This window comes from Ranitomeya variabilis, chromosome 2, assembly GCF_051348905.1.
Source record: "Ranitomeya variabilis isolate aRanVar5 chromosome 2, aRanVar5.hap1, whole genome shotgun sequence".
Taxonomy (NCBI): Eukaryota; Metazoa; Chordata; class Amphibia; order Anura; family Dendrobatidae; genus Ranitomeya; species Ranitomeya variabilis.
In genome coordinates, this window is record NC_135233.1 from 357,365,452 (window position 1) to 357,378,335 (window position 12,884).

Genomic DNA, 12,884 nt, shown 5'->3' on the forward strand with positions numbered 1-12,884 from the left:
GCTGATGTTACTGAACCCCAATAACCGAGGAGGGACTGTTGGGACTGTGCGGACAGCACTTCTGGACAGCAACTAGCGGTGTTGGAGCCCAGGGACAGGAGGAGGAGGAGGTGGAGGAGATAGGAGGGATTGCCACACACACAGCTGGGGAACAGCTGACGTTACTGAACCCCAATAACAGCGGAGAGACTGTTGGGACTGTGCGGACAGCACTTCTGGATGGCAACTAGCGGTGTTGGAGCCCAGGGAGGAGGAGGAGGAGGAGGAGGAGGAGGAGGAGGAGGAGGAGGAGGAGGAGGAGGAGGAGGAGGAGATAGGAGGGATTGCCACACACACAGCTGGGGAACAGCTGACGTTACTGAACCCCAATAACAGAGGAGGGACTGTTGGGACTGTGCGTACAGCACTACCAGGCAACAACTAGCGGTTTTGGAGCCCAGGGAGAGGAGGAGGAGGTGGAGGAGATAGGAGGGATTGCCACACACACAGCTGGGGAACAGCTGATGTTACTGAACCCCAATAACAGAGGAGGGACTGTTGGGACTGTGCGTACAGCACTATCAGGCAACAACTAACGGTGTTGGAGCCCAGGGACAGGAGGAGAAGCAGAGGAACACAATGTAGGCCGAAGCCTGATTGGAGAAAGTCGAAAGGGAACCTTTAACCCCCCCCCCCCAAGGCGTTTGTAGCTGAAAGAGCCAGCTTGTGCAGCACAAAAGATGCAAAAGGAAAAGGTGGCTCTTTTCATGATGCTCCTTGCAAACACAGAACTTAACACTTATAAAATGTGTCCCCTGAAACCGTGAGACCGTCCCGGAGGTGGGACTTTCCTTCGTAATATGACGCAGCACAGCCGTCATTCTTACCCCCCCGGCACCGTGCCACGGCTCCTCAGCGTTGTTTGATTCCGTCCCGGAGCCTGCGCACACTTAGCGCTGCCCGTCTTCTGACATCATTTGGTGTCAGGCTGGCTGCGCCTGTGCGGCCGCGCTGGCCGAGAGCCCGCCTCGCAGTGTCGTCTAATGTAATCCCACCGCGGGCCTGGGATCCGTGGCCATGCGCAGTGCATATCCTCACCTCTCACTCCCCTCCCTACGGCTTCTTAAGACTGTGCGGTGTCACGGCCGTGGCATGCTATTAGGGACCAGCTGACACCGCACAGTCTGAAGAAGCCGTAGGGAGATGAGTGAGAGGTGGAGGTTCAGATATGAACTGCACATGTCCATGGATCTCAGGCCCCCAGTGGGATTAAATCAGAAGACACTGCGAGGCGGGCTCTCGGCCAGCGCGGCCGCACAGGCGCAGCCATCCTGACACCAAATGATGTCAGAAGACGGGCAGCGCTAAGTGTGCCTGGCCAAGGGATAACATAACAGCGCAGGCTCCGGGACGGAATCAAACAACGCTGAGGAGCCGGGGCACGGCGCCAAGGGGGTAGGAATGACGGCTGTGCTGCGTCATATTACGAAGGAAAGTCCCACCTCCGGGACGGTTTTACGGTATCAGTGGACACATTTTATAAGTGTTAAGTTCTGCGTGTGCAAGGAGCTAAACAAAAATATGCTGCACAAGGTGGCTCTTTCAGTAACAAACGCCTTGGGGGGGGGGGGGACAGGTTCCCTTACATTTCAGTTGTTGTGTCAGCGTGGCGGTCGCAGGACACATTGCCGGCTACACAGCTGGGGATCAGCTGACGTTACTGAAACCCAATAACACTGGGTCGTATGTTTTGACTGTGCAGACGGCACTTCTGAGCCTCAACTGGCGGTGTTGGAGCCCAGGAATTACAGTTCAGGTGGTAGAAAGATGAACACAACAGGAGACCTGGATAACATAGACAGTGACCTAATTATTTAATCAGGAAGAGGAGTGGCAAATTCCTGCGAGATCCAGGCCTTGTTCATTTTCAGGAAAGTAAGCCGGTCAACGTTATCGGAGGATAGTCGCATGCGACGGTCAGTTAGTACACCACCTGCAGCACTAAAGACACGTTCCGATAATACACTAGCCGCAGGGCAAGCCAGCACCTCCAATGCATACTGGCTTAGCTCTGGCCATGTATCCAGCTTTGAGACCCAAAACTTGAAAGGGAAAGAGCCGTCTGGGAGTACAGCAAGAGGGCAAGACATGTAGTCTGTCACCATCTGACGGAACCGTTGCCTCCTGCTGACTGGAGCCGTCTGTGATGGTGTAGACTTTTGTGGCGGGCACAGAAAACTGTGCCACAGTTGGGCCATACTGGTCTTGCCTTGGGCAGAGGCACTGCTTCTGCTCCCTCTTTGTGCAGAGCCTCCACCACTGCCTGGACGCACTGAGCTGCTTTGTAATGCACTAGCAGCACTTCTCTCAGTTGGAATGGAGAAGATGATGGAATTCACCAGTGTGTCTTGGTACTCCCGCATTTTTCGCTCCCAGTTCAACGGTGTGATGAGGCTTTCTACGTTGTCCCGGTAGCGAGGATCGAGGAGGGTGAACACCCAATAATCAGACATGTTGAGAATGTGGGCGATGCGGCGGTCGTTTCTCAGGCACTGCAGCATGTAATCCACCATGTGCTGCAGACTGCCAACTGCCCAAGAAACGCTGTCCCCTGCTGGAGGCGTGATCTCTGCCCGCTCGTCATCACCCCACCCTCGCTGTACACACTGAGTACTGGACAATTGTGTAACTCCCTCCTCTGGACGGATGTCTTCCTCCTCCATTGACTCCTCCTCATCCTCCTCACAAACTGTCCCCTGCCTACGCGTTTGTGAGGAACCACGTGGCGCTGACTGTCCAGAAGATGATGGAAATGGTGAATCCTCATCCTCCACCTCTTCCACAACATCATCCCTTAGCGCTTGCAGTGATTTTTCAAGCAGGCAGATAAGGGGGACAGTCATGCTGACTAGTGCATCATCTGCACTCGCCATCCGTGTGGAATAATCGAAGGGACGCAAAACCTGGCAGACGTCCTTCATAGTGGCCCACTCTGTGGTTGTGAAGTCTGAACGGCGCGGAGTGCGACTTCTTTGCGCCTGATGCAGCTGGTACTCCATTACAGCTTGCTGCTGCTCACACAACCGCTCCAACATATGTAACGTGGAATTCCACCTGGTAGGTAGGTCACATATGATGCGATGTTCCGGCAGGTGGTGTCGGCGCTGCAGAGCCGCAATGCGCGCTTTTGCCGTGCTGGAACGCCGCAAGTGAGCACACTCTAGGCGGACCTTGTGCAGCAGTGCATCAAGATCCGGATAGTCCCTCAAAAAACTCTGCATGACCAAATTGAGCATATGTGCCAGACATGGGATGTGAGTGAGGTTGCCGAGGCCCAGAGCTGCCACCAGATATCGGCCATTATCACACACTACCATGCCTGGCTGGAGATTCGCTGGCACAAACCACACATCGCTCTCCTGCTTGATGGCATTCCAGAGCTCCTGCGCTGTGTGGCTTCGATTCCCCAAAGAAATTAATTTCAAGACGGCCTGTTGATGTTTGGCCACGGCTGTGCTCATGTCGGTCGTAACAGGTAAACGTTCATCACGGGTCCATGTGGAGGTGGACTGTGACGGCTCCTGCAGCGATGATTCTGAGGAACTGGTGTAAGAGGAGGAGTCAATGCGTACAGAATGGATTCCTGCAATCCTTGGAGTGGGCAGGACACGTCCTGCGCCACTCGCACGATCTGTACCCGGCTCAACGTCATTAACCCAATGGGCAGTGAGGGAAAGGTATCGCCCCTGTCCATGTTGACTGGTCCACGCATCGGTGGTGAGGTGGACCTTGCTACTGATGGCATTCAGTAGCGCGTGTTTTATGTGTCCCTCCACATGCTTGTGCAGGGCAGGGACGGCTTGCCTGCTGAAGTAAAAGCAGCTGGGCACATTGTACTGTGGGACTGCCAATGACATCAAGTCACGGAAGCTGTCAGTCTCCACCAGCCTGAATGACAGCATTTCCAGTGACAGAAGTTTGGCAATGCCTGCAGTCAGAGCCTGTGCTCGTGGGTGGTTTGACGAGAAAGGCCGCCTTTTCTCCCATGCCTGTACTACCGATGGCTGTAGACTGGGCTGGGAGTGTGTGGATGACTGGGAAAGTGGTGCTGCGGGTGGAATTACAGCGGGTCTCTGGACAACAGGGCCAGAGGTTCTTCCACGGCGATCCTGGGAGGAAGCCGAACCAGCTGCGTGTGAGCTGGAGGAAGAGGCAACACGAGCTGAAGTGGTGGTAGCTGCCGCTGTTGGTTGGCCTAGCTCTTCAGTGTGTTTTTCTAACTCCGCCGCGTGCCTGGTGCGCACATGTTTCCACATGTTGGAGGTATTGAGGTTGCGGACATTTTGACCTCTTTTGACTTTGTGATGACACACCTTGCATTTGACATAGCAAATGTCATCTGCAACTGTGTCAAAAAAGGACCAGGCACTGCAAGTCTTGGGAGCGCCCTTTTTGGCTTTTGGAAGAGACATGCTCCTAACGGGTGCCAAAGCGGAGGCTGCAGGATCCGCAGTCTTCCCCCTCCCTCTCCCTCTTTGGGCCGTACGGGGAATCTCTTCCTCAGAGCTGCTCCCACCACCTTCCTGTCCCTCACGCCAAGATGGGTCAAGGACCTCATCATCTACACTACCCTCTGCCCCCAACTGCTCCTCCTGGGTAGTCTCAGCAGCAGAGCACGCACCAGTAAGTGGCACCTGAGTGTCATCATCAGCTGATGTGGCCTGCGATGTGGTGACCAGAGCCACTGGCCCACCCGCTTCTTCAGAGGAAGAGAGAAAAAGCTGTTGGGCATCACTGCACCCTGCCTCTTCTTCCATTTCTCCAATGCTGCTTGGCTGGCCCCCTGTTTCCAAGCCAAGAGATTCAGAGAACAGAAGTAGAGACGGCTCCTGTCCTGGGCTCTCTGTCTGCCTGGGCAATTTGGCAGGTGGTGAAGAGACAGATGGCTGCTCTCCAGTGCTCTGTGTCTGAGAGGATGTGGCACTAATTGAAGTTGATGCATTAGCTGCCATCCATCCGACAACGGCTTCAATTTGTTCTTCACGCAGCAGCGGTGTACGGCGCTCTGCGACAAAGCTGCGCATGAATGACTGTTCCCTGGTGAAAGTGAGTGCTGATGAGTCACCGGTGCCCGCAGCAAGCACAGAATCCCCACGTCCCCTCCCTGCTCTGCGCCCACGCCCACGTGCCTTACTCACTGCCTTCTTCATCTTGGTTGACTGATAAAGATAAGCAGAAAAGTACTAACGGCTTTGTGTGCTTATTCCTGAACAACTCCTAACAGGTATAAGAAACACTAATTTTCTAAAGTGTGGACTAGACTTTAATATGAGCTAATGTGGCCTACACAAATGTAAAGTGGTGTCACTGGTGTGTTTGGTGAACTTTATTATTTATTTATTTTTTTGGGGCTGAACTGACAACAGAGAGAGCTGCAGTCACACGGAGACCGTGCAGACAGCCGTAAACGGCGCTGCAAGGCCCAAAAACTCTCCTCTACGTTATCCTATGTAGTGTTTTTCCACAAGTTAGCTGGAGACGGGTGGAAAGACACTAATAGGAATTTTTTGAAAAAATGTGCAGCAGCCTGCACTACTTAAAACAAAAGGAAAATTGATTTTGCGGTATGACGCAGTGAAGAACCCTGAGCTGGAGACAACCAGGCTATGGCTGCTCACAGACTACAGGGCGAGCTGCAGTCACACGGAGACCGTGCAGACAGCCGTAAACGGCGCTGCAAGGCCCAAAAACCCTCCTCTACATTATCCTATGTAGTGTTTTTCCACAAATTAGCTGGAGACGGGTGGAAAGACACTAATAGAATTTTTTTGAAAAAAATTAGCAGCAGACTACACTACTTGGAAAAAAAAAAAAAAAAGAACAGTATGAGGCAATGAACCACCCTCCCTGAACTGAATACAACCAGAGAGTGGACTGCACTCACACACACACACACACACACACACACACACAGACCTTGCAGATCGCTGTGAAAACAGCGCTACAAGGCAAAAGCAAGGTGATTAGTAGGTGAACACAGCGGTTGCTAAATTAGCCTTGGAAAAGCACAAAGTAGCAAATCGCTATCTCTAAACTGGCCCTCAGTCAGCAAACAGCGTCCTGTCACTAACTGAATTCACAGCAGAGTGAGCGCAAAATGGCGCCAGCGACTTTTAAACTGCATCATGACATCATTTCAGCAGCCAATCACAGCCTTGCCAGTAGTTTCAGGCCCTCCATGCTGAACAGGATGTGCCCACACTTGGAATCAGTCTCATTGGCTGATTTCGTACAAAGTTGTGCAGTTTGAATCCTGGGAACTTCCGATTCCGGTATCCGATACGCGGCAAGTATCGGATCTCTGTATCGGAATTCCGATACTGCTAAGTATCGGCCGATACCCGATACTTGCGGTATCGGAATGCTCAACACTAGTCGTGGCTGTTTTTCCACGACCAATCAGCGAGTTGGATTTCCGTGACAGAGGCCACCACGACCAATGAATATCCGTGACAGACAGAAAGACAGAAAGATGGAAGTACCCCTTAGACAATTATATAGTAGATGAACAATTTACATTTTACTCAAAAATATACATATAGAGAGAAAAATCAGGCAAACTGAACATTTTGCAGTGGTCCCTTATTTTTTGCCAGAGCTGTATATGGCTTGTCACATATTTTGACCATATGGTGATATTATATTACCTTGTATTTCTGGATATTTCATCAGAATGAGAAAACCATATCTGAGTGTCACCGTTGTCGTTTCTGTTCCAGCAATGAACAAGTCTGAAATTGTTCCCTGTAGGTTCTTCTCATGAAATTCTGAGTTTGGATTCTTTTTCTCCTAAAAAGATACTTTACCGGTGAAAATTTTGAATACAGTGAAAAACTTTGACCATCAGAAGAAGCAACAAGGGTCAAGCATAGATCGAAGGCAAAAACAGAGGATGCTACTCAACTTTCAAAAAAAGTTTAACTACTAGTATAAATTGATCTACCTCTTTCATCCTCATAAGGAAGCAATCTATTAGATCCCGAGGACAATTCTCATCCAATGTGTCCTGGTGAGCTTTCATCTCCTTAGTTATAAACTCTTTTAGCTTTTCAAAACTTCGGAAGATTTTCTGGTGAGGTCCTGGAGCATGGGTCATCATGTTTGGGAAAAGGTTAAGAAACTAAATTAAAAATAACATTATAAGATTAAAATGTGTATAAAATATTTACTGATTACATTTTAAAATGTGCAAAAAATGTTTTCGAAAGGGTCAATTTTTTGAAAGATCCAGCATCAAATTGTATTTGTATTGTAACTGTATGTGTTAAACGTTCTGCCATGTCTGGTTTATTCTGAAAGCAGATGCCCTTTGACTTTTTTTATTTTTGTCTTTCTATTTTTCTTGATTACAACTAAAAACTCTTTTCCTGAGACATCCTACTTGCTCAATCTAAGGGCTCGGATACACGACCGATTAAATCGGACAAGTCCGTGGTTTTTACGGATAACACTCATATCCATGTTACTCTATCGTGATGTACACACGTTTGATTTTTATATGAGTATCGATCAAAATCGGCAATGCAAGTCAACAGGTCTCCACCTCTGAGAAAAACAAATCCAACTTTGACTAATCTCTGATCAGAGTCTGGTGAACATTATTGGACACTTTTTCTCTGATGTAGAGAAATCGGTCTTGGGACCTTAGCCACCGTAGTTGGCTCCATCAACTCCACTAATAAATGACAGGATTCTCTGCAGGACCTCCTTCTAAAAAGTAACTATGTTGTAAGCAAACAACTTGAAGATTTAGGTGAATCATCAGGAAAAGAGTGTAGATTTAAAAATAAGCCACAAGGTGATGAAACCTAAGTGGTGGTGAAACCTGGAAAAAAAATGAGAAGCAAACCTTATTATTTCATCTTTCTTTATTCCACACTACGAATGTCACTGATCTTGGAAGTAGGGTCTTCTAATATCCAGACTCTAGATAGTTAGATAATATATTATCTAACTATAAATAATTAATTATCTAACTAGATCATATATTATCTACCGTAACTATCCAGAGCCTGAACATTGGGAGACCCTACTTCCACGATCCACGAAGAAGGAAATAAAAACCTGGGCTTCTCATTTTATTTCCAGTTTTCACCACTTACTTTTCGCCACCTTGTGATTTTTTTTATATATTTATATTAGGGCTTATTCAGACGTTCATGGATTTTGGTTCAATCTTAGACAGCAATACACATACTGGCAGTGACTCTTCTGACCAATGTGTGACAGACTCATAGAAATATATGAAGCGGTCATGCTCAAGTCAGGAGAGCTGCGGCCAGTCTGTGTATTAGCAGTAGGGTTGAGCGACTTTCATTTTTTTAAGATCGAGTAGGGTTTTGGGAAACCCGATTTTGTCCAGAGTCGAGTCGAGTGCAGTCGGCCGATTATCGCTAAAAGTCGGGGATCGACCGAAACACGAAACCCAATGCAAGTCAATGGGGAAGCATAGTCGGCAGTGAGTGGAGGCCAGGAAAACACCTACAGTGCCCATTTTAATGCCAAAAACATCCATTCTTGTTTCTGAAGCTTGCCAATCTTAATTAACTGTATAATAATAGTTGGGCATAGGGAATTGGGGGAAAGTTGTGGGGGGAGTAGGGCTGGCTCAAGTTTTTCGTGGGCCCAGGAAATGCGGACTACGTCACGGCGGTGTTGCAGGGAAAGGTAAGTATTTAAAAGTTGCAAGTGCTGTGATCCTGAGCAAGCAGGGGGGGCCCACTCGTTCGCATTGCCACTGGCACAGGGCCCCTCAAAGTACGGCGGTGTGTTTGCATGGCGGGGGCGCCTCCCACCAGCAGCGACACTTTTGCGTACTCTGAGGGGCCCTGTGCCAGTGACGTCGCCAACGAGTATGCCCCCCCACCTGATGAAGGAACCTGCACTTTCATCTGCACCTTCCTCTTTGTCCCTGTGTAAGGTGGTATAACATGCGGGAAGGGGAACCTTACTTTCAGCAGGGACAGATTCTGGCTGTGTAGAGTACAAGGGGAATGTAGTGGTCTAGGTCAATGTACCAGCAGACTCATTTAGCAGTGGCTGGGCAATGGGCAGGATGAGGAGGAAACAGATATAGGGCCAAAGAATAAAGTAGGCTACATGCAGTTCAAAATTGGTAACAGGACTAAACAGGCGGCATTGCTTTGTTCAGTGGAGTAGCAAACCCAAGAGCAGCAGACACTGTTTCAAGGGCCTAACCACACTAGTAGGCCAAATGCAGTTTAATATCTGATAGTATAGGGCGAAAGCCAGAATGTGGAAGCTCAGCTTTGTTCAGTTGAGGACAACACCAGGGAGGGGCAGACACCTTTAGTAGGCCGGAAAAGCCTATTGCATTTTTTAAAATGGTAATTTGGAGCAGAAGGTTGAAGCTCAGCTTTATTTACTTGAGGGCAACACCAGGGAGGGGCAGAAGCCGTTAGTAGGCCCTAACCACCATTTTTTTTTTTTAAACCACATAATGAGAGCCGGAAGGTTGAAGCTCAGCTTTATTTAGTTGAGGACAACACCAGGGAGGGGCACACAGACAGACACCTTTAGTAGGCCTGAAAAGCCTATTGCATTTTTCAAAATGGTAATTTGGAGCAGAAGGTTGAAGCTCAGCTTTATTTAGTTGAGGGCAACACCAGGGAGGGGCAGAAGCCGTTAGTAGGCCCTAACCACCATTTTTTTTTTAAAACCACATAATGAGAGCCGGAAGGTTGAAGCTCAGCTTTGTTCAGTTGAGGACAACACCAGGGAGGGGCAGACACCTTTAGTAGGCCGGAAAAGCCTATTGCATTTTTTAAAATGGTAATTTGGAGCAGAAGGTTGAAGCTCAGCTTTATTTAGTTGAGGGCAACACCAGGGAGGGGCAGAAGCCGTTAGTAGGCCCTAACCACCATTTTTTTTTTTTAAACCACATAATGAGAGCCGGAAGGTTGAAGCTCAGCTTTATTTAGTTGAGGACAACACCAGGGAGGGGCACACAGACAGACACCTTTAGTAGGCCTGAAAAGCCTATTGCATTTTTTAAAATGGTAATTTGGAGCAGAAGGTTGAAGCTCAGCTTTATTTAGTTGAGGGCAACACCAGGGAGGGGCAGAAGCCGTTAGTAGGCCCTAACCACCATTTTTTTTTTTAAAACCACATAATGAGAGCCGGAAGGTTGAAGCTCAGCTTTATTTAGTTGAGGACAACACCAGGGAGGGGCACACAGACAGACACCTTTAGTAGGCCTGAAAAGCCTATTGCATTTTTTAAAATGGTAATTTGGAGCAGAAGGTTGAAGCTCAGCTTTATTTACTTGAGGGCAACACCAGGGAGGGGCAGAAGCCGTTAGTAGGCCCTAACCACCATTTTTTTTTTTTAAACCACATAATGAGAGCCGGAAGGTTGAAGCTCAGCTTTATTTAGTTGAGGACAACACCAGGGAGGGGCACACAGACAGACACCTTTAGTAGGCCTGAAAAGCCTATTGCATTTTTCAAAATGGTAATTTGGAGCAGAAGGTTGAAGCTCAGCTTTATTTAGTTGAGGGCAACACCAGGGAGGGGCAGAAGCCGTTAGTAGGCCCTAACCACCATTTTTTTTTTAAAACCACATAATGAGAGCCGGAAGGTTGAAGCTCAGCTTTATTTAGTTGAGGACAACACCAGGGAGGGGCAGAAGCCGTTAGTAGGCCCTAACCACCATTTTTTTTTTTAAAACCACATAATGAGAGCCGGAAGGTTGAAGCTCAGCTTTATTTAGTTGAGGACAACACCAGGGAGGGGCACACAGACAGACACCTTTAGTAGGCCTGAAAAGCCTATTGCATTTTTCAAAATGGTAATTTGGAGCAGAAGGTTGAAGCTCAGCTTTATTTAGTTGAGGGCAACACCAGGGAGGGGCAGAAGCCGTTAGTAGGCCCTAACCACCATTTTTTTTTTAAAACCACATAATGAGAGCCGGAAGGTTGAAGCTCAGCTTTATTTAGTTGAGGACAACACCAGGGAGGGGCAGAAGCCGTTAGTAGGCCCTAACCACCATTTTTTTTTTAAAACCACATAATGAGAGCCGGAAGGTTGAAGCTCAGCTTTATTTAGTTGAGGACAACACCAGGGAGGGGCAGAAGCCGTTAGTAGGCCCTAACCACCATTTTTTTTTTTAAAACCACATAATGAGAGCCGGAAGGTTGAAGCTCAGCTTTATTTAGTTGAGGACAACACCAGGGAGGGGCACACAGACAGACACCTTTTGTAGGCCTGAAAAGCCTATTGCATTTTTCAAAATGGTAATTTGGAGCAGAAGGTTGAAGCTCAGCTTTATTTAGTTGAGGGCAACACCAGGGAGGGGCAGAAGCCGTTAGTAGGCCCTAACCACCATTTTTTTTTTAAAACCACATAATGAGAGCCGGAAGGTTGAAGCTCAGCTTTATTTAGTTGAGGACAACACCAGGGAGGGGCAGAAGCCGTTAGTAGGCCCTAACCACCATTTTTTTTTTTAAAACCACATAATGAGAGCCGGAAGGTTGAAGCTCAGCTTTATTTAGTTGAGGACAACACCAGGGAGGGGCAGAAGCCGTTAGTAGGCCCTAACCACCATTTTTTTTTTTAAAACCACATAATGAGAGCCGGAAGGTTGAAGCTCAGCTTTATTTAGTTGAGGACAACACCAGGGAGGGGCACACAGACAGACACCTTTAGTAGGCCTGAAAAGCCTATTGCATTTTTCAAAATGGTAATTTGGAGCAGAAGGTTGAAGCTCAGCTTTATTTAGTTGAGGGCAACACCAGGGAGGGGCAGAAGCCGTTAGTAGGCCCTAACCACCATTTTTTTTTTAAAACCACATAATGAGAGCCGGAAGGTTGAAGCTCAGCTTTATTTAGTTGAGGACAACACCAGGGAGGGGCAGAAGCCGTTAGTAGGCCCTAACCACCATTTTTTTTTTAAAACCACATAATGAGAGCCGGAAGGTTGAAGCTCAGCTTTATTTAGTTGAGGACAACACCAGGGAGGGGCAGAAGCCGTTAGTAGGCCCTAACCACCATTTTTTTTTTTAAAACCACATAATGAGAGCCGGAAGGTTGAAGCTCAGCTTTATTTAGTTGAGGACAACACCAGGGAGGGGCACACAGACAGACACCTTTTGTAGGCCTGAAAAGCCTATTGCATTTTTCAAAATGGTAATTTGGAGCAGAAGGTTGAAGCTCAGCTTTATTTAGTTGAGGGCAACACCAGGGAGGGGCAGAAGCCGTTAGTAGGCCCTAACCAAAGTTGAAGGCCAAATGCAGTTTAATTTCTGATACTATAGGCCGAAAGCCAGAAGGTGGAAGTTCCGATTTAGACAGTGGAGGACAATTTGAATTAGGGACTGCAGACAGACTTAGTAGGCTGTCCCCTGTGGACCATGCATCCACCACATTAACCCATTGCGCCGTAATGGACACGTAATCTTCCGTGGCCATGCCTACAGGTCCATGCGTCTGTTGTCAGGTGCACCTTTGTACTCACAGATTGCCAGAGTGCATGGACAATGCGGTCTTCTACATGCTGGTGGAGGGTTGGGATGGCTTTTCTCGCAAAAGAAGTGTCGACTGGTTAGCTTGTAGCGTGGTACAGCGTAGTCCATCATGGCCTTATTAATAGTAAATAAAATATATAACTAGGCTCTATGAACTTTTAAATAGGTTCCAGGGGTACACGGGCAGCATTGGTGTGGTCAGTGGAGGAGTATTGCAAGTAGGGGCTGCAGACAGGCTATCAAAGGCCTAAAATAACAAACAGTAGGCAGTCATGGCAGTTTTACATCGGTTACATGGATACACAGGCAGGCACTCCAGGCAGCATTGTGGTCAGTGGAGGAGTATTGCAAGTAGGGGCCGC

The 12,884-nt window shown here is 48.2% G+C and overlaps 1 protein-coding gene across 1 annotated transcript in view; it reads right to left on the bottom strand.

Moving 5' to 3' along the window:
• LOC143805895 (cytochrome P450 2A4-like) overlaps positions 1 to 12,884 on the bottom strand; it is a 57,598-nt gene that overhangs the window by 15,624 nt on the left and 29,090 nt on the right. The window contains exons 5-6 of the mRNA XM_077285645.1: positions 6,983 to 7,159; positions 6,687 to 6,828 (exon numbers count right to left, since the gene is read on the bottom strand). Coding sequence (XP_077141760.1) covers positions 6,687 to 6,828; positions 6,983 to 7,159 — 319 coding nt within the window. The remainder of the gene's footprint in view (positions 1 to 6,686; positions 6,829 to 6,982; positions 7,160 to 12,884) is intronic.